The 22,895-nt window shown below is 43.9% G+C and overlaps 1 protein-coding gene across 1 annotated transcript in view; it reads right to left on the bottom strand.

Moving 5' to 3' along the window:
• Window positions 1-11,733, bottom strand: part of MYO16 (myosin XVI) — a gene marked incomplete at both ends in the record, with an annotated part of 497,659 nt that extends 485,926 nt beyond the window's left edge. Inside the window, one exon of the mRNA XM_080689777.1 lies at window positions 11,706-11,733. Coding sequence (XP_080545903.1) covers window positions 11,706-11,733 — 28 coding nt within the window. The remainder of the gene's footprint in view (window positions 1-11,705) is intronic.
• Window positions 11,734-22,895: the final 11,162 nt, after the last annotated feature.

The raw sequence follows: 22,895 nt of genomic DNA, 5'->3' as shown, positions 1-22,895 counted from the left end.
CAATAATAGATGTTAACTGGAAACCAGTTGTTAAGATATACTTTTACATGTTCAGAAACCATAATGAAGAGGGAATGAAAACAAGGTAATAAAAAGTGAAAAGATACAAAAATGCGATATGTTTTTGAATCCAGTTTACGAATAACAGTGAGCTCATTAAGGGTTCCATCTTTAAAAAGCAGTTTGAAAGATAGAAAGACTTGGGTGTTCTATTAGAAAGTACATATTAACTAATAATGTAAAGAGAAAATGCATCAAATTGTGTTAACATAGGAAAGAAGGAATAAATTTTGTTATTTTAGCACATAGTTATAATTGTTTAGATAGGTGATGGATACATAAATGCCTGGATGGATGGATGGATGGATGGATGGATGGATGATGTTTATGAGATCAGGTACCTGGATAGAGAGTAGAGTGGAGGAGATACAGAAACCTAGGGCTCAGAAGCCACGGGACACCCAACACAACATTGCAGGGTTCCCCTGGGCTGACATTGCTGAGCCACATGGGCATAAGGATAGGAATCTTTTTCTGCAGCAAAATGAGCTGAGGAATTGCTCTTAGTCTGAAAGTTAAGGACATAAAACCAACAGTTGGATAAAAAATAGGAGCCCTGGGCTGAATGCTGGTACTAGACCTAGGATGTGTAAGGCTCAGGGCTAGGAGAGAGTCCAGCAATATTCACTATACTTATCTACTAAAGATTTTAAAAAAATATTTTTTTATTTTACATCTTCTACCTCCATGGTTTAATAGCTAAAGCATAGTGGCTTGAGTGCCATGTTTCTGTGACTTCTGTTTGCTTGCTGAACCCTCCACGACAGGTCAGGGATTGCCTGGTACCAAGATGTAAATAAATTCCACTCCTAAGTATTCTCCATGGTAACACACAACCATGAGCCCATGCAGAAATCCTATGTTCAGGTATTTACAGGAGATATATTTGTGCAAGTCACTGAGTGCACAAAACCAAAGTGCTCACAGACTGGTGAATGGACACACACCATGGCATGGTCATAAAACAAGATACTACTTGGCAATAAAAAAGAGTAGAGCTCTGATATGTGCATCAAAATGAATGGCTGCCAGATGGTTCTACTATAGGACAGAAGCCAGTTTCTTTAAATACCTAAACCACTTCCCATATGACTTAACCATTGCACTGTAGGGCATTTATCAAAGAGGAATGGAGACACACACGTCTACACAAAAACCAGGACAGGACTGTTCGTAAAATCTTCATCTGTAATAAACAAAACCTGAAAACAACCAGAATTTCTTTGGTGGGTAACCATTTCCACACACCATGGTACATCCATGACGTGGAATACTACTCAGCAATAAAAAGGAATAGTCCATTTACCAACAGAAAAATTTGAATAGATTCCAAGGGCATGAAGCTGAACAATAAAAGCTATCTCAAAAGATCTCAGATTGTAGGATTTCACTGATAGGACCTTTGGGAAATAAAAAGCTCCTGGGAGAGAAGTCAGATCTGTGTTTGACAGGAGTGGAGCTTGCGGGAGGAGACAGACTCCATGGGGCACAAAGGGACTTTTTGGAGTGAAAAAACTTTCCCACATTTGACTGTGGGGTTCTCACATGTTGGCATGCACTTGTCTAAATGTATCAATCTATACACATAAAAATAGTTATGAAGCTGGGCATGGTGGCACAGGCTTGTCATCCCAGTACTTGGGAGGCTGAGACAGGAGGATCGCACAGGTTCAAAGCCAGCCTCAGCTACTTAGTGAGGCTCTCAGCAACTTAGTGAGACCCTGTTTCCAAATAAAATAAAATAAAATAGGTCTGGGAGTATAGCCCGGAGGTAGAAAGCCCTTGAGTTCCATCTTTAGTACCCCCAAAAAAGTTATGAATGGAAGGTGTACCCTGGTAAAGCTTAACCAAACACACAGAACAATGGAAGGCAGTTATATTTATTTTATTTTTTGAAGATTTAAGAAGTTTATTAAAAACATAGAAATACAGAGGATAGGAACAGCTCCATACCAGACTGGCATGGAGGGGTGACTCAAATGAACACACCCAAGACAGTTACATTTAGCACCAGACTTTCCCTTGCTGGGAATCGTGGTATTGCATAAGATGTACAAACGGCTGAGGTTTATTTGTTAACATTCTGTCACTGGGAACTTTCTAAGGAGAAAATTACTTTGGGGTCATGGTTAAGAGACAAAGTGAGATAAATTATTTTTAAAAGGTAAAACACTGTCCTGTGAACAGATGCCAACCTCTGCCACTGGCTGTAAACCAGAGGAGTCAGATACAAGAGACACCAAGTGCTGCAGGTAGATGACAGAAGCCCAGAGGACGGTCGTAACCGCATTCCTGCCCAAACTCTCTATCTCTGTCGCACACCACAGACTCCCAAGAGTTTTACATACTCTCACTAGACTGTGCACATCTGGATTCAGGCAACTAAAATGCCAGCTTCACATCTGTATTCTCAACACCAAGGCTGAGCCTGCCTCTGCCCTAGTCTGGCGGCGACTCAGCCAGTGTTAACAGCAGAGACAGATGATATGGGGAAGGTAAAGAAAGAGGGGGAGGAAGGGAGAGCAGCTAATGGAGACAGTGACTTTCCTGGACATGGACTGGATCAAGGTGGCTCTGTTGGCCTCACTGCTCCAATGAGGAAGGCCAGCAGCACGCCCTAGAGGACATAAGTGGCCTAGCAGGATAGGAAGGAACTGGGGTGAGGCTGAGACACACTGATGGCTCCCAGAGGGCTGAGGACAGGCTGCTCCATCCCCACACTGGCTACATCTGTGGCCTCAGCTCATGTGAGCAGAATGCCAAGCCATCAGGGCTGACTCTGTTGACACTGATGCTGGAGGTATACCTTACGTGATGGACCTCATGGACTGCCGGTGAGATGAAAAGGGACAGGTAAAGACCCGCTTAGGATCCTTCGGAACAGGAAGGTGAAGAATGCATGTCCCTGTATGGATTCCGTTCCTGCGTGTCCTGTGGAAATGGTTTCAACTCAGTGCTCTAGCTGGGTGCAGGGGCACACCCCTGTAAACCCGGCACTTGGGAGGCTGAGACAGGAGGACTGTGGTTTGGGAGTCAGCCTCAGCAACTCAATTCAAGCTTCCAAAGCTTAACCTTATAGGTGGCATTGCTCAGAGTGGGCAATAATAGCTGAGGCATCCAGGAAACAGTTCTACCTGCGAATGGCGTGCCTTCCTTCAATAACACTCAATGGTTTTTATATTCTGAACACGAGAGACACCATGAGGCAGATCCTCCATGAATTCATGTGTTGTCAGCCAACTTGAATGTGTGCCTTTCTCTTCTGCTGAGAGCCTGAATGAGGAGTCACCCGTTGGTTCCCTAAGACCACTCATTAGAGTTTATCTGTCCCTCCTGTCACTCCTCATTTCTAGATAATAAATAGCTCGAGTCTCTCACTCTGTCCTTATTCAGGAGACTCTTAAGCTTTCTGCATGTAATTACCATCCCTCTCTCAACTCCTTGCTCCCAGCAAAAGACCGTCAGCACTGCACTAGAGCCAGCTGTGGAGAGGAGCTGGAGCGCCACTGACTCTCAGGGTCCTCAGCACTTTATTACCTTGTTTTAAAGTACAGAGCAGCTTCTAATTAGCTTTTTAACCCACAACTATCTGAGGATATGACATATTATTTGAACTTCCTGCAGTGACCTCCCAGATGGTGTTTTGAACACCCAAGTCAGTTTAGAACCAGAGAGCTTAAGAATCGTTTACATGACCGCCACAGTTTCATAACACATTCCCGTGGAAAGCAAAATTGTCTGTGTGGACTGGAAAAGACATCCTGAGAGGACTGCACAGAAGGGTCATTCTCATGCCACAACTACTAGGAGGCACCAAACCATGCCTTCCATTCTAGCAATAGTTTATGGAAAGGAGTGGAAACCAAAGCTTCTTTTATTCCAAGGTTCGTCCGGATCTGTGCTGTTAGCATTATTTTAATTTCACAGGCAACTGGAGGGTGCCAAGGAATTAAAGGACATGGCCCCAGCATACAACCTTCCATTGTTTTCTAAACTCATGCTTTAGCAGATTAGACATACCATCGAGGGCTTTAAACACAGGTGGAGGCATAGGTGGGTTTGTACTTTTAAAAATTGAGAAACTAGATGCATGTATCACCATCTGTAATCTACTTTTAATATCATGAATCAAAAACTATTCCTGTATTTAATATCATTAAAACATGAAGCGTTTTGAAGCATGCATCCTCCTTCACCTATTTCCCTGTATCTGTTCCTTCCTCTCAGTAGCAGAGCGTGTAATCTTCCGCACAATTAATTCCATCCCAGTGGTGAATTCCACCTCTACCTTCTGCTGGCTCAGAGTCCACCATCAGCAATGGGCTCCTTGTTGATAACACCAGCTGATGCTCGCCACGCATGCACCACAGTCCTGCCACACTGCTCAGCATGCCCTGCCTCTTGAATCAGTACACTTTGAATCTTGATTGAAGACCTCTATTGTGCTTTGTGGACTCAAATTCCTGGCCTGAGCTGTCTCTCGCCTTGCTGGTGCTTCCTCTCAGGCCATGCTTTAAATCAAACCAACACACCATGATTCCCTCATCAGTTTCAAACAGGCATTTCTCACTTGAGTTTCAGGTTTGTGTATATAGCTAAACAGTGGACAGCTCTCCTTGGACGTCATGGAATTCAACAAGTGTCAGCCTGTCTTCCTCCGCTGCCTCCTGCCTGAAGCATAGAGGTCCCACCATACAGAGTTGCTGAAGCAAGAAACCTAAGTTCCAGCATTAAATATTCCCTTCCTCTCATCCTCCATGACTCCTAAATCTGAGCTGAGGCCTGAGGTTCCGGGACTGGATTTTCTCTTCGATCCATCCCCTCCTACCCATTCACCGGTGGCTTAGGTAATTACAAGAAGCACCCAACCAGCCTCCTGAACTCATCCACTGATGCTCCCTGTCCATCGTTCTCCATACTGAATCTTTCTGCCACAAATCTTCGTGGTCCACACCCATAGTTGAAATATTTTAGTGGTTTCCAATTGCTTTTTGGCACATTCTAAATCGGGCTTCATATTTCACAGTTCCTTCATGACACAGACATTCAGGTTTGGGGAGGAGGGGCACAGATTCCATTTGGACACTTATAGTTCCCAGGGCTGGTACGATACGGTGATGTGTGTGTGCTGACCATGTAGGTCTCACCCTGACTAAGAAGAGGAGCATAGCCCGAGGAGGTTTCTTTCCATCCCTCCTCAAAGATGATGGAGATAAAATAATTAACCTCAATAGGACTCATATAAAAAAGAACAAATGACACAATTCTTTACCACGGTAATAAAATCTAACTCAGCCCTATGACCATGCACCAGCATCCCCACTGCCACCAACCTGATTTAAATTTGCCACCTAGAATTTCACCAGATTCCTCCCTATCTCAGTCACTCCTTTATTCCGCCACCTCCAAGTCTGTCAAGATGACAGATGGAAAACACACATCTGATCATAGAGCTCCTTCTAAGACCACTGGAGCAACTCTCTTGCATGGTGGATGCATTACAAAACTAAGATCCTTGTCTGCCTTTCCCCGATCATTCTCCTTTATCTCCCATAGCAACCCCTCTTGCTTGCTCCTTGATTGAAGCCAGCTCGTGCCACTCTGGGGTCATGGACCGCGTCCCCTTTGCCTGCCCCTCACCCCTCGCCCATGATCTGCTGATGCCTCCCTGTCCTCAAATCCCTTCCAGCTCACCTGGATGAGGCCGACGGGGCTCCCTGCACTCTGCTCAGGGCAGAGCTGGCATCCTTCCCGTCTTCTCTCATAACACTGTCTCCCAGAAGTGCATGGAATTTGCTTAATCACTTCCAGTCTCCTACATTGTGAACTCCTCTGGAGTTTCTGGAAATCTCTTTGTACATGTAAACTCAGTAACATGCAAACTACTGCCTCCCCATGAGTGTGTGGCTGAGACACCGGAAAATAACAGATGTGGGGAGGCACCAGCCCGGAGCCTGGAGGAGCAGAAAGCACCTTCTTGCTATTGATGGGCAGGTTAAAGGCGAGAGATGTTTCTGAATCAGACCATGCCAACACTTTGAGATGGATGCAGACAAAAAGGACTTTGGTATTTCACAAGAATGATGGAGGTGGTGGCACTTCATGTGATGGGCGGGGCAAAGGACTTCTTACTGAAGCTTGGGGGTAAAGGCAAGTGCCATTATGGGACATTAGTGTGAGCAGATAAGAACTTAGAGATAGAAGATGGTATTTATTTACTGCTCTGGGAAGAATTAACCAAATGTTAGACATCAAAAAGTTACCTTTCAGCCAGGCTCCAGATGCCCTCATCTCCTCCCCCATTCACGTTCACGCAGCACTTCCAGAGAGAGACCTCCCCTCTGTGGCCCCTCTAAAGGGCACACACCCTCATCCCGCCTCCAGTCACTCAGTAGTTCTTTAAACTCCCCTATTTTCTTCACACCAGTTGCTGCTACAAAAAAAAGTCAATATCCATTTATCTCCTCATTACTGGCTATCTCCTGGCATAGGAATGTCAAGATGAAAGGGGTATTACTGGCTTGTTTTTGTTTTGTTTTGTTTTGTTTTGCGGTACTGGGGATAGAACCCAGCTCTATTTTATTCTTTATTTTGAAACAGGGTCTCACTGAGTTGCAAAGTGCCTCTCTAAGTAGCTGAGGCTGGCCGCGAACTTGTGATCCTCCTGTCTCAGCCTCCCAAATGCTGGGATTACAAGAGTGTACCACCACGCCCGGCTAGCTGGCTTGTATTTCAAGTATCATTAGCTCATAGCCCAGCATTTGAAGAAAAGCAGGAGTTGAGATTTCTTGCGTTTCAAATGAATGCATGAATGAATCAATGAATTAATCAATCATTAATTGATTAATTGAAATGAAATCTTCAGAACCCAGTTCAGTTGGCATGTCACGTTTATGTCCCTAGAGTGACTCTGAGTAGGAGCCAAGTACTGAAAGCGTAGTCTCTTCCATTCACCAGCCAGCCTATGGCTGAGGGCATCACAGTGGAAGGACAGATGTCAACTGGGGACGACAATGCCGTGAGGCCCAGATCCAGTGTCAGCCTTTAATAATGCATGGTCAGTGCTAGCAGTATGGCCAGACCCTCAGGACACAGAGCCCTTGGCATGCTTGAAAGGCAGGATAAATTCCAATGGCTCGATGCTAAACAACAGGCACAATTAAAATCTGATCATTTTATATATATTCTTCAATTCTGCTTCTTTACAAATGATGTCATAGAAAGAATATATATAGTATGATATTATATATGTATGATATTATATATAGTATGATATATATATAATGTGCAGAGAGAAAGATTTTTTTTTTTTGCGGCACTGGGGATGGAACCTAGGGCCATTCTACCTCTGAGCTACACCCCCAGCACTATCTTCTATTCCTTATTTTGAAACAGGGTCTCACTGAGTTGCAAAGGGCCTCACTAAGTAGCTGAGGCTGTCCTTGAACTGTGAACCTCCTGTCTCAGCCTCCCAAATGCTGGGATTACAAGTGTGTGCCACCATGCCTGGCTTGTACTCATGTTTAATAAAATAGTATTGATAAAACAATAGGATGTCAGTAAATTATGGATATGTTGACATAAAAATAAGTCTGATTTTGGAGCATGCATGCTAGATATTGAAACTATTTAGTAGAACGTAGCTACTACAGATCTACAGATCTTATTCTGATTTTTTTTTTTTTTTTTGGTGGTACTGGGGTTCCTGGAAGCCCTTCTACCTCCGGGCTACACTCCCAGACCTATTTTATATTTCTGAAACAGGGTCTCTTACGCCAGCGCGGCTGGCTTCGAACCTGCGCGATCCTCCTGTCTCTGCCTCCCAAGCGCAGGGATTACAAGCGTGCGCCACCACGCCCGGCCAAGAGGAACTTTTTTTATACAGACACCTCTGCAGATTCAAGGTGGCTCCTCTGAAGGCTTACACTGGGTTTGTACTTCCATGCGGTGTGGATGGAGTGAAGGGCAGATGGGGATCTCTAGGCAGGACCCTTGGAGCCTGCTTGGAGAGAGGAAAGGAGTACAGAGGTGGTGCCCACAGGCACGCTGGAGACTTGGGATCCAGACACTCAATGCAGTTAGTCTACACGCACTCCTGAGTCCTGTCCGGTCACCCACTGCTCTGCTGTGAAGACAGACCCATCGGCCTCCATCAGGAATTGGTCACCGGAGCCCATAAGAGAGCATCCAGGGAAAGGAGCGGAGCGACCTCAGGGGTGGGCCCTGGAGTGTGGACCAGTCAGAGAGCATTCTGGGAGAGCAAGGAGCAGGGCCTGTGCGCTGTGTCAGTGAACATGAGGGTTGCCATAGCAGAGGTTCATGGGCACTGCGCAGGAGATGGAGCAGGTGTGGGTGCAGCATTGATGAGAACTAGCAGCTAGAGGGGAAGGTGACCTCATTGAACATGGAAAATGGCAAGTTTGGGGCTACAGTTCATTCTTGGGTGCTGTGAGTAAATCAGCAGTGTGGAGAAGATGCATTGGAGCCATCTTTAACCTCTCTCCTATCACAAAAGTGCTGCCTAGAACTCTTGCACCCAGAACTGACCAGGCGAGCCTCGGCCTTCTCTCCAGTTTGCTGAGGGAGAAGCCGAGTGTATTTCAAGGTCATACATGGCAATAAAATTGGAATCCCATCCCTTCCCCCTGTAGCACATCTCTTTCCTGCTGAACCCCAGAGGGCCACCTGGCCAAATGCATACCCTCTGACCACACACAAGACCGCACGGGCTCTCACTACGGATGTCTCTGGAGATACTTCTGACCATAGCCACACTAAACATCAGCACTTTACTCAGAGGTCATCTTCTACCTTCCTACTCCACCCTACGTCCACAGTACATTTTTGTAGTGTAGTTTTGAGCATTGCTATACAAGGTCTACTGAGCATGCAGAACTGGGTCCATTTCTATGCAACTGGAAATGGATGTTAAAGACCTGTTCTCCAAGCTCATTACCATTCCCATACAATAAGAAAGTGATAAACACCTACACTGTTTAATTCTATGAGTACCCTTTTACACTGTCTTGAAGAATTTCCATTGTAGACAATTTTGAAAATATAAGATGACTACAGTCAGATGGAGTTGAAAACGTTCGGTATATACATGTGTTAACATTACATCACAAGAGTATCCTCAGGCAGCTGGAAGTCCCTGTAAGCAGTGCTACTGGTAGTCTATGTCCCAGCAAGGCTTCCTCTGTCTAACGTACCACGTGATGGGAGCCACAGTAGCAAATGCAGAAGCTCTTGATCCTGCTCTGAAATTCAACCACCTCCTGCATTGCTGCCTGCCTTGGAAGTGGCCAAGGTGCAGAGATAAACCAGGTCCAGCATGGAGATGGGCATATGGTAACCAAGTGAGCTTGGGATATAAAGAATGAGCCCAGTGAACCTTGCCTGTGCGTTCAATAATGCAAAGAACAATGTCACATGACCTGGGGACATCTTTGGCATCAGGAGCAACCAGTAAACTACTATGACACTTAGCATTTCTGCTCCTCTCAGAAATGCCTTGACCTTCCTTCTATATTCTCGCCAGCCTTCAACGTCCAACTGAAGACACATTCTTTCTGTGATATGAAATGACCTTGACCAGCTCAGCCCAGTGAAATCCAACCTCTGACTTCCTCCAGTACATTGTACCATGTCTCCAGAGAACTTAGGTGGTGTATTCACCCCTCCTGTCCATTTCAAAGATATGACCATATTCAGAGCTCAAAAAAAAGTAAAATCTTTAGTCAGTAGTTCCTAAATGCTTTGATAAATTCATAAGAACTGTTCTTTTTTCCAGACACTTCAAACATTTTCATTAATAAACATTATTAGTTCATCAAACCCATTGACTTTAGATTCCTCTCTTATCCATGGATTGTAAGAAGTATCTCAAATACTTCAACTGGCTAGATACTATCACTTCTTTTTTTCTTTTTTCTTTTTGCAGTACTGGGGATGGAATCCAGGGGCATTTTACCACCGAGCTACACTCCCAGCCCTACTTTTTATTCTTTATTTTGAAACAGGATCTCCTTGAGTTGCAAAGAGCCTCACTAAGTAGCTGCGTCTGCCTGAGAACCGTGATCCTCCTGTCTCAGTCTCCTAAATGATGGGATTACTAGCATGTGCCACCACGCCCAACTCCAACACCTCTTTTAATTTTCTGAAATTCTGTACTCTAATAACCCAACAAATCCCAAAGTAAGATGAGGTGGGGAAGTGAGCCTCCTATTCTGCATGACAACCAACATCCCCGGAGCTCCTGTGACCTTGCCACTCTGTGGACACTCTGCCCGTGCCCCATGGCTGCCACCCGCCAGGGGTGTTCACACAGGTGCCTTGTAGGCATAATGCAGAGGGTGCTGATAATTTCCTCTGCAGAGGCACAGAGGAAAAAAAATGGCCTTCTGCGGGTGCAGTAAAACATGAGAAGCAGTACAAACTCCAGCTGTGAGTGCTGCCCCAAATACACAATCATCAAGATCACAACCCCAAGAATTAAGAAGCTAAAATGCAAGACTGTTTCATAGTCCTTAAACATACTGCACGTCCTGAATTTTTATTAATCAAATAAGAGCTACTTTGCAAACTTACAGGCTGATCAGCTCATCCTTTTTGGAATTAATGTTTTTCTGCATGCTAAAAGCATGTTTCCCCCATCAATGCTTAACAGAAAGGCATTTTTATTTCCAATAATTATAGAGTTGTAATTCCTACATACAAGGCAAAAAAGAAGGCAAGCATTTTCTCCTTCTCAAGGATCATTATTTTTTTTCAGTCTTCTGTAGGCAAAAAACTCAATATCCACTTAAAACATGTATTCCCTTAACGTGCTTAATTTAACACTGTGATGCCCTTTGTCAGCAAAACCTGAATCCTTACAGAAAACTGATTTCTAAAAATGTCATGTTTCACTTTAACATCAAGATACAAATGTACAGAAGTTTTCAGAAGTGCTATGGGAGAAAGAAAATTCTATGAAGCAAGCCATATTGCCATGAATATGTCTTCCTCTTCATTACCGTCTCGCAAAGGTTTAGATGCAGGTATTGTCTAGCTCAGAACACCCTACTAACAAGCCAGAAAGCAATCCTGGTCATCGCCAACGCCGGTGGCAAGCTCTTTTTCACCAGGCAAGCTTCAGGGTAGAGCATCTGACACAGAGTCACTACAAGGTGAAGACACAAGGACAAAAGTTAACAGTCAAGGGTAGCCCTGAAGATCCATCTTCTCAGGTGAGCATCACATGTACGCTCCAGCGGCAGAACTTAAGAGTAAAAAAATAACTACATAGCCATTAACTAAGTTTTTATGCACTTTGTTAATGTGTGCTAATAATCAGAAATATCCTTAGAGAATCCCTTTCTATGTATTGTTTTCTCTTTTTAAATTTTTGTGGCCCTATGTCATTTTTTATAAAGTTTTAAAGATATCTCTACTATAGCAATTGGATAAAAATGGAGTTATTTTTAAATCATTAAAAAGGGAGAGCTGCATTCAAGCCATAAAATAGCCTTCAAAGTCACCACTCTGTCTGTCATTCACTGGGGTGTGGCATGCCGGAAGACCTGCCTTAATTTTGACATTTGCATAAAATAAGAATTCAGGAAGACAAATAGGCACACGAGTAAATCACCAAGCTTACTTACAGCACTTGATAAAATGATAGTGAGACATCTTTCCATCTCAGGCGGGGATCTTGCTACCGGTTCCAACATTCTCTTCGGCTACAACTGCTGTCCTCGGGAAATGCATTATTCAGAGTCCTGGCTCAGGTAACAGTTTACCTCGGGATGCATTATTGAACAGAGGCAGCTCTGGTCCATGATCATGCAAAAAAGCTCCAAACTCATTCTCATTCAGCAGCTGGAGTTCAGAGGAGCCGCTGGGGCGGGTTCTGAGCCATGGCTGCTGCACGTGCAATTGTAGTGCCCTTGATTGACACACTCCGGGTGCCACAATCCCGGGAAGCCCCGGCTCTGATTGGTAGTCACACGTGGCCACAGTCTGCTGCACGCTTGGAGGTGTGCTGCAGTGCGGCTCTCCCGGTCGGTCCTGCCTGTTAATGGCTTTCACATGGCAGAGAACTGCTGACGAGTAGGCAGGAGGGAAGCAGCCGGCAAAGGGATCCGCAATCTCACTCCCGCTCATTGTCCATCAGCCAGACGTGACCGGATTCTGAGCTGGTGGCAAAGCTGATTATTTTTAGTTGCCACCAGTTGCCATGTGTGAACAGGAAATTGGCAGCCAGAGCTCAAAATAGCCAGCTCTTAGAACCCCAGATCCTTTGATCTGCCTCTGGTAATGAAGAGACCGCATTATATTTCACAGCGCATCTCTTTGGTTATCTATGCAGAATGCAAAACTTAAATTTATCCACGAAAGGCTTTTGGTTTGCATAGCTTTAAAATTCAGAATGTTGCCACCTCTGCAGACTGTGATGAATTTGACTACAATCAAACCTGGTGAAAGAGGTCTGACTGAATTGGAATCAGAAAGAAATACGTGGTCCCCAGGGGACTCTTATAATGAAATAAACACCATACTCATAGGGGTATGTTAATCAAAGAAAAAGCGTGTATTTAACTCACTTAAAATGCAAATTTTAAAGGCTTTGTTTTCTTCAAATTAATATAATTTTTGATGATTGTCTCTGAAAGCAAGTTGATACAGCAAGTCAGACTGTGTTTCAGATTTTGAAGACATTGGAAAGACCAAAATGAACAGCAGGCTAAACCTTCGTATCTTTCTTTAATAGAAGTCCAAATCTTGGATTTCCTTGCTAAACAAAACACAGGACAGCACCTTTATTAAATAAGATTATAAAACTCAAATCTATGTGGCAAAGGATCATGACTATTAAATTTTCACTGAATAGCATTCAAAACATTTCATGGTGTGATGTCATAGAAAAGGAGGGAGGTTTCTATCAGCACATTCTGAGTTCAAATCCAGGTCCTACCACACAAGACTTAACTCACAAAGTTCTTCAGCTGTCTGGAACCTTGGTTTCCTCGTCTGTGCAGGAAAGTGTAATTCTCAATCCTCATTATAAAAGTTAGAGATATTAGCTAGAAATACATTTATATCACTGGTGTTTAATAAAATGATACCATTAACATTAACGAGAAGCTCAAATGCCCACTATGCACACTTTGGCATGTTTTCTCCCAGATTTAAGTGATGCCATGCAACTCTCTTGAGTGACACCAACTCTTCTTTGCTCACTCATTCCACAATTGGTTAGTGAGATTTATTTTCATACAAGTCATCATGTTGGATGCTTTGATGAAATAAAGATTAGGGTCTCCTAAGCCAGTGCGCGGCTGGCTTCGAACCTGCGCAATCCTCCTGTCTCCGCCTCCCAAACACGGGGATTACAAGCGTGCGCCACCACGCCTGGCTGTACAGCCTAATTTTTAAGACTCCCGTGTGTTTTGCAGTGATCAATATTCTTTTTTTTTTTTTGGCAGAACAGTGAGCGGTTTATTAGAGCCTTGACTTTTATATATATTTTTACTGGTGCCTTATAGTCTAACAGTCTCACATGATAACACAGTAAATAGTGATAGGACACACATGCACAGCAGGTGATGAGTCCCCCACTGAGGCTGTCCAGGAAGCTGTGAAACTCCTGTTAACAGTCTCCTAAGTACCGGTATTACAGAGTTGTACCACCTCACCAGCTTGAACAAGAGGGGCTTGAAACTCTTTCTTAATGTGTTTGAAGATATCTTTATGACAGTTTATCTATTATATCTATTACAATGAAGTAACTTTATTTCTGTAATAAAAAGTTGGAAACAAGGTTGAGAATTAACAAAGGAAACACTTTCATGGACATTATGAGAATACCAATGATCAATAGTTTTGTAAGAGACAACCATCTATGTCTATTATCCATGGCAGAGAGCAAGACTGTTCCTCTTAATTAATACAAAATTTTATGTGAATAAATGGTAACGATTTACGTGAATGTTGTCCAAGGTGGCTCTATAGAAGGTTCTTCCATCCAGTATCCCCACCTCTTCCTCTTAACTCAATGTCAGACAAACAGTATGTTGCTAGATACCTCCCTACACCCCAATGTCTTCGTTTTCTGAAAACCTCATGCCTCTGCAGATAAATTCAGCGCTATCTTAAGACAAAATTCCATGCTATCACTTGCTCTTTGAAATGGAAATATTTCATACTAGGTTTAGGGAAGCATGGTGTGTACCAGGCAAAGAAAAATGTTATTGAAAATGTGATTGATTTGAGCTCTATAAATCTGCTTGATAAATAACTTAAACCCACCTGAGAATGAACATCTCTTCCACACTTCCTGGGCTAGCTAGCAGATTTGCCTAATTTTCTGCATATTCATTTTTCCATACATAAACATCTGGCAATTATTTGGGGCAACAGGAGATAGATATGCCTACATCCCTGCCCTCAAAATACTTATAATCTGATAAAATGCAGATACTCAGTCCAGACAGCGAAATGTAGTATGGAATAAATTTATAAGATTGTACATGTGGGTCCCTAAAACCACATAGAGGAATGACATCTGGTCCACTTTGGGGAGCTAATGAAGGACGCATAAAGATAGGCACCCATAGATTCATTAAAATACTTAAACTAGGCTTTGCATAAAATCTGTATTTTCCCCACATTATGAGGCCCTCATATATGCCTTTTGAACATCAGTGTTCTAAACACTGGCAGAACTATGATTAGCCATCTAGAAATACATAAGCATATTTTTTCATTATGATCAAACAAAAGTACTTTCTAATGTAGCCGTTAATACTGAGGGGAAATAGATTTAGCTCTATTAACTTTGCTTCTCTCATAAAATAGGGAACATGGTCACTTAGCAAATTTTTTATCTTTCCCTAAAATGCTCGACCCTGTGTTAGGTCATCACGTCAATCATTTTGAGGATCCACGAATCTTATATTTTAAAAATAATATCAGAGTTGATGATAGTAACCATGAAAAACTGATACTAGAATAGATTGCTAGCAATTTATATATTTTGCACAATTGGCTATTAAGTACAAAATTAAATCATGCATTTGAAAGCATTGCTTTTCACTACCCCTAAACTTACACACTAATAAAGTACAATTATTTCATACTTTTCAGAATGATTATACTATTGTAGCCGGGCGTGGTGGCGCACGCTTGTAATCCCCGCACTTGGGAGGCAGAGACAGGAGGATCGCGCAGGTTCGAAGCCAGCCGCGCACGCTGGTTTAGGAGACCCTGTTTCCAAAATGAAAATGTAAAAAATAGGTCTGGGAGCGTAGCCCGGAGGTAGAAGGGCTTCCAGGAACCCCAGTACCACCAAAAATAAATAAAGAAAGAAAGAATGGTTATACTATTGTTCTCACTGAAAATGCCACATGTGATATCTCAAACAGCATATTTGAATAGTCAAAAATCTTCTTCTTTTTTATACACCAAACAGTTACTCATTATTCACACTATTTCTGATAAAAGCATGTGATTTTTGTCTTTTAAATGTTAGCATTATTATACATCAGACTTTTTTCAAGTAAGACTGAACATTTTCCCATTCCAATTCTCCCCCAAAAAAGCCATGAATCTGGAATGATTCCAGTGACAATCATTTTTAAATTATGAATCTGTTTAGTAAATGTATCTTCACGTTCCGCAGGTGAGATACCAGTTACCAGTTCATTTAGATCCCCAGTTGGAGGGTGTACAACACGCAAGCCCATCACGCCAGTCTTTGGACAGCTCATCCCTAAACCTGATGTTTCTGCATCTTCACACCCTATTAAATGATGGTGTTAAAACACAAGTTCTCCAACATCTCCAGTGGTAAGAGTTTATACACAGTAGGCTATGATAAGAGTTTCAAATAAGGATGTAAATATATATGCAACAGATTTTCTGCTATGCAAATGTAAGCTCACATCCTTTCCTCTACCCTGGGAACAGAGTGGAGCTTAAAATACTAAACTCTGATGAACAAAACCATGGACCTCAAGCAGAGGTGACCTCACACAGTAGATGGGATATACATGCCTAAGATGCCCTGTTACAAGCACCAACTGCTTCCAATGAAGCATGGGTGGAGCTGAGCACCCTTCCAGGAACATGACTCGAGGCTAACAATTCAGGTCCCCTTCAGGCTGACACTGTCCTATTCCGAAAGCCACACGGGAAGCAAGACCTGAGTTGTCAAACACAGAAAGACATGAACAAACTCGACTCTTGCTGTAAAATCAGTCTCCCTGGGCAACACAGTGCCTCTGGCCCAGATCCAGCTGGCCTCGTGTGACTGGCAGGTGCCTGTCTCTCAGGGCCAATCCAGGTCCTCAGTGTGCTCATGGCTGAGGCTGTCCTCAGTTCTGCCAGCTTGTCAAACCTCTGGCTCTCAGATGTAGAATACACAGCACAACTCAGCCCTCACAGTCCCCACACCTCCACCCAGAGCACATGATCATTTCAGTTAGACCTGGGCTATCATGGGATAAAAAGGAGAGGACTAAGGATACAGATCTGCTGGCCGTAAAGGATCAGGGCTATGGATGGGCAGTGGGCTGTGCCCTCTCCGTCAGCAGAGTCCTTGCCCAGCCGAGCGATGTGCTCGCGTCTACAAGTGCATATGGTGGGTATGAGCCAGAAAACACTCAGCAACATTTATTCTGCTATTTTCATAGAACAGCAATGTGGAAAGAATGCAATTTTAAAATTGCTCCACAAAACAGTGACAATTGTTCATTGTGTAAGATAGTACAGTGTAATGTAATGAGCCGCACATAGACGCCCATTGATAAGGAGACACAGGGACACAGACACACGCAATAGTGGGGGTTCTAATTGCTCCTTGCAGGCATCTGGTCACCCGGATTCCTTTTGTGATTTCTTTTCCCTCTGTCCAAATGAAATGTTTTGAATTCTAGTGAGTACCAATTAAACTGAGTATCCAGGAAAGAACAGTTGTAAAGCGTTTGTAAAATTTTTTTCACTTGAATGCCAAAAAACCACTTTGAACTCCTTCCAGCATATGTGTTAGCAGCATCCAGGAGGGCTCCCCTGTTCTCAGATGTCCTTCTGCCTCACGGTAGCTTGACCTTGAACAGGAGTCTGCTTTTGCTAACTATGAATAAGAGAAGGGGCATGAGTTTGTGACTCACCTGGGTGTTTGTATGCCTGTACCCGGGTGCTCATGAGGATACGAGTGACTGAGTATCCCCCGCCTTTTGTGCCAGTCATGTTGAGGGAGTAAATAGTTTTCTGTAACTAACAGGGTAAGTAAATGAAAAATTTTTTCCCTGGTGATGAAGATAAGCACAAGAGAAGTTAGTGATGAGTCAGCCAAGAGGGTCAAGGTGCGAGGCCAAAGCTGTGGGACAGATCCGTACACAACTGCCAGCAAGAAGTCACTATCTGGAGTTATTCTGATCACCTAACTCTCAATTTTCCTGAAAAGCATGAAAGGAATTTTGATGCAATTATAGGTGGATCTTCTCCTTACATATTTTCCAATTTATACACAATAATCTAAAAAAATACTATAGCTGAACCACGTCTTTTTTTGACCATCTAATTGTCCGTATACTTACCTAAATACACATGAGGTTACTTTATTCAGCTTCCACATGTTATTCAAAATCTGCCTCAAGCCCATTTTAACCTAAAGCCTCAAGGTTGGACTTCACTACTATTTGGGCTTAATTTACCTCAGCCTTCTCTGAGCTCCATTTTTCTATGCAGCAGCCGGTCCACCATTTCTAATACAATACTTAGTATCTTTCTTTGCATCATGCAGAAGCCTCTGCCTAGCTGGATTATTTGTTATTTGGGTCTTAGTCCTTTACTTTTCCTTATTTTTTTTTGAAGTCCGGAGAGAGCATCAACAAACAGCTAGGGGTCACAAATGAAGAGCCAGAAAGGCAGAATCTCTCTAAAGCATCTTCTGGGACCCTTGATATCTTGAGGAATATTCTATGAAAGGCAGGGTTACAGGACACCTGGGTAAACACAACGTGCTGTTCTTGAGAGAGAAAGAGAGGAGAGAGATGAAGTGGGAGATAGCCTTGTCTTCACGTGAGCTGCGGGTACAAGCAGACTGAGTTTACGTGTGTGTGTGTGTGTGTGTGTGTGTGTGTGTGTGTGTGTGTGGTACTGGGGATGGAACCCAGGGGCATTCTACCACCGATCTACACCCTCAGCCTTATTTTTATTCTTTATTTTGAAGCAAGGTCTCACTGAGTTGCAAAGGGCCTCACTAAGTAGCTGAAGCTGGCTGCCAACCCAGATCCTCTTGCCTCAGCCTCCCAAATGCTGGGATTATACGCAGGCCTGTGCTTGGCTTTTTAATATTCCTTGGGAAAGCTCCTCTGTAAATTGGTCCGCAGGGAGTTTGGGGGCAAGTTTGATTCCTTTCTTTAAACTAGGTTCCCAGGGTTGATTAGTGGAGGCGCTACATCCCAATATGTGTAACAGTATGAATGCAGCAGGTTAACCTGGACACTGTGTTGGGGTGGGGGTAAGGGGAAGGTGGGGGGAGGAGAGGGCACCAAGCACAGTCTGAATGGATGCCATTTTCAAGATGATCCACATAAAAATTAATAAATAAAATAAAAAATAAAAGTTAAAAGTAAAATGGATCCTCAGACAGTAGATCAAGAATAAACACACTGTCATAAAGGAAAGAAGATGGAAGTAGAGAACATTATGCAAAGTGAGATCGCCCAGGCTCAGACGTCAAAGGCTAGGCGTTTTCTCTCATATGTAGAAGCCAGAGATAAAACAGGAATCAAAGGGGACTTTCGCTAAGTGAGAGGCCAGGAGAAGAGCGGAAGGGGCTGAGGGATGGTGGGCAGGGGAAAGGAGGCTGAGGAAGGACACAGTTCCCACAATGCTCGGTCCATACGTGAAGGTGTCACTACCAACCTCACTAATGTGCACAGAGGGGGACAGAGGGGGGTGTGGAGAGAAACACACCAAGTGCTGTGTGCACGGATGTTTCTATGACTTTGAACCTCACTATGATGTATGACAATGTACCAATAAAAGCATAAAAAGAGATGTCACTAAAAACGAATAAATAAATAAATCCCCAGTTGCAGATTCCCCTTTGGGCTACCATGAATAAAATGTGGTCTCCAGAGTGGCCTCTGAAACTTAACATTACTTTTAAGGGAGCTGGACACAGTAAAATATCCAGAGTCACAAATGACATTAAGTTACTTCCACAAATTCAAGGCCAAAGGGCTTCGGATCAGCTGCAGAGGTACTCAGCTGCAGAGGTACTCGTTGTTAGGGACTCAGTTCCCCATCCATATTTTCTCATGCCTTACCCGCCTTACCCTTTGAGGCTGTCGGGTCAAAGAGTAACTAGCCGTCATGGTTGTCTGCATAGAAAACAAGCCTTGGAAATATCCCTCTGAGGAGACGGGCTGTCTCCCCATATTTGCCTTTATTAGTGGGTGATGAAGGCTCAGCATTTCTCCTCCTTCTCCCTGCTACTGCGGTGGCTCCTCTCCCATGTTTTAATCCTACTGCCCATGCAGGGCAGTTCCAGGCTTTCTCCTGATTGCTCTGTGGGGAGCAGGCTCAGGGAGTGAGGGCTAGCATGCCCTTTGTGTGGGAAGAGTGCGCTTTGATCCGTGTCTCTGATCCGTGTCTCTCTCCTCTCTTCTGCCCGCCCTATATCTCCCTCGGGTCTTTCTTTCCTCCTCTCTTTCCCCCATCCTTTTTCTCATGATCAATGGATATGTGCTGGGATTCACAGGTAGGAGCAACCAGGAAGGTTGATTCAGACACCTTGCGTGAAGCTGATGCCTCCCTGGGCAGACTGTGCGCCCTTCTCCCTACCAAGCCTCCACATGCTAGCCCTTCTTTAGAGTCCCATCAGTGAACTCCAGGGACATCAATGCCATGTCTGCCACTTTCTAAAGGTCAGATTAGCTGTTTGAATTTTACATTCCTCGGATACGAAGGGAAACAATAGTGCCTACTGCACAAGGTCTGCACACAAGTGTGTTTCTAAACATTTCATATCCAGACACTTTGGGTCTGAAACCCAGGGGCATTCTACCTCTCAGTTACACTCCCAGCCCTACTTTATTTTTTTTATTTTGAAACAGGGTCTCACTAAGTTACCGCTGCTGGGCTGGAACCTGTAATTCTCCTGTCTCTGGCTTCCGAGTCCTGGGTTTACAGGCATGCAACACCACTTATAATAATTAACCTACTCTTATCCTTATAGTAGTGAAAAATATTTATTAGTTTATTTTCCCTAGATGCTCCATCCCTAAGTACAGTTTTGTGGCTATTAATGGCTAGTAAAACCACACTCCCAGTAAATATTTATCCCTTGTTTATCAAGAGCCAGGAGCTAAACAAGTAATTAAGCAATATAGAATTCTCTCAAGGCTAGAAGTGGGGTGCTATATATAGAACAGTAAGGAATCACATCTAAGATCTAGGCTCCGGAGCTTACAATGATCATATGCCAGGAAATATGAATTATGGAAAGACTATGCTGAAATATATGACACCAGGGGCAGGGGGTCGGGGCTCACGGGTCTAGAGTGTGTCTCTGAAGAGGTGCCACCTGGAGTGGGAAGAAGCCAGGGAGGTGGTGGCCGAGAGGTGCTGTGGCACGTGCTCATGATGTGTCTGGGGAAATGCGTGGCATGGCCCAAGAGGTCCATGGCGCAGCCAGGAGGGAGGTGAGGCGGTCCAGGGGGACCGAAGGCGGGGGCAGGTTAGGTGGGCGGTTCTGCTTCTTCACAGGTGTCAGAATGCTATGGGGCAGACTCTAATGTGGAGCCGCGGGGTGGTTAGACTTGCAGTTCCCCACTTCTCCCTCTTTGCAGGAAACGATAGCAGAAGAAAGGACACAGGGAGGCCGGGGAGGCCTAGAGGCCTCGTGGGAGAGCACATGGGGATGAGAGGGGAGGGGAGGACACACGCCTGTCTCCAGGCAAGATGGACGTTCCCATTACCCATCTCAAACTCTGCCCTGCATTTCTGTCTCCTTCTTTTACAGCCTCTCCATTCAGTCTCTCCACCCAGTGTCCTTATAAAGAGGGACCCAACCTGAGCTAGTGTGGTGTTTTGTTAGTCAGCCTAGTGTCACTGTCTGTGACATCTCTCTCCTAGAGTCCACTCTTCAGCAGCTCCACCCGCCGACTGACCTCAGAAGTTTGGGGCTGGGATGGCGGGCCAGCCAGCTGGAACCCAAACTCCAGGGCAACTCCTCACAGCTTTCTCTGTCCTGGGTCACTGTGGTTTCGGACTCAAACCTCGGAGCAGCCCTCAAACCCTGGTTCTTCAAAACAGAACACGATAGACATCTAGAGTGTTCTTCCCTTTAGTGCCTTCAGAATAAATATTTAAATCGTTTTAAAATAAGGAAATTATAAATAAGGTCCTAAATGAACAGTTCTAAGAAGCATCTCAATTTTTTTTTAGCACTTGCTTTTATATAGCAAAAAGAAAAAAGAGAGGACTTACTATGTGCCAGACATTGCCCCAATCTCTTCGTAAGTCTCAACTCTTTAATCCCCGTAACAGAATGAAGCAGTGGCTACTGTTACCTTTTCTTCACAGTTGAGGGAATGGAGGCCCAAAGACGAACAAGACGTCCAGGCTCACCCAGCCGCACAGGAGCAGGCTGGGACAGAGCGGGCCGCTCAGGCCGCAGAGGCCAGCAAGAGCAGGGTCACGGACCTCGTGCTGGGACCGAGCGCTGTCAGGAAATGTGTTCTTGTACCAGGTGCGTGCCATGCACTTCAACCCTGGCGTATACTTTCCTTCCACCCGACATATTATTTTTGTCTTTTTAAGACTCATCCTCCCATGCATGGTGAACTTCAACCCTACATGGTATATACATATAGAGGGTGACGGGAGAGAAAAGGGATATATACAGAAAATATCTACAGAGAGAAGGAAGTGAAGAGGGCTTGGGCGTGGGTAAGATGAGGTGGGACTAAACGTTCAAGTGTCAAGGGTGGGAAAACCACTCTCTCCTCAGCGCTTGAGATGGGAGGCGTGGATATATTGAGGGGCAGCCGCCTTTTCCTGTATCTTCTCATGGTTCATTTATGTCCTATGTAAGCCTCCTCTCAAAATCCTAATACGATGCTGATGCCAAGATGTTTACTTTTGTACCCTAGATAATCCATCAAGACATATAATGGAACGCACAGGACCAGTCCACCATGGACGGAAAGAAAAAGGAAGTGTTGGAAAAGATTTACAGGTAGGAAATAAAATTTTATTTTAGGGAAAGAGGGATATTTATGTATGGGATTTAAGGGGACAGGAGATAGAATTTTAGATTCTTATGACGTAGCTAAGCAGCAGCAATTTTAATGGAGCTTTTCAGTGTTTTAAACTGTATGCCCAGTGACCATTATACCTAAACTGTTAGTAAGAATTATTTCCAGATCACCACAGAGAATAAGATTTGCATCTCTAGGCCCCAGAATGTAGGTGTTAATTAAGTAGTTCAAGGTAGGATACAGTGTGGTAGGTGTGAATAAATATCACCAAAATAAAACACCTCACGTGTAGCTGATGGGAGGTATTTTGAGAGTGTCAAATATATGACTTAGTTCACTTACATAGAGTTTAAAAATAAGCAAAGATGATTTATGACATTTATGACGAGATAAGTCAGAAAAAGTGGACTATCAATAAGAAAGAGTCACGAGGGAAATTTCTAGGACAATAGAAATGGTGCATATTTTGATCCGTGTGGTCATAACAAATATAATTACATGTAAATATAGAGAGAGATTTATTGAGTGGTACTCAGAAGATTTATGCGTTTTGTGGTATGTAAATTACATATATTT

Source organism: Muscardinus avellanarius (assembly GCF_963383645.1).
Source record: "Muscardinus avellanarius genome assembly, chromosome: 2".
Classification (NCBI taxonomy): Eukaryota; Metazoa; Chordata; class Mammalia; order Rodentia; family Gliridae; genus Muscardinus; species Muscardinus avellanarius.
This window is presented reverse-complemented; position numbering and strand designations above follow the sequence as displayed.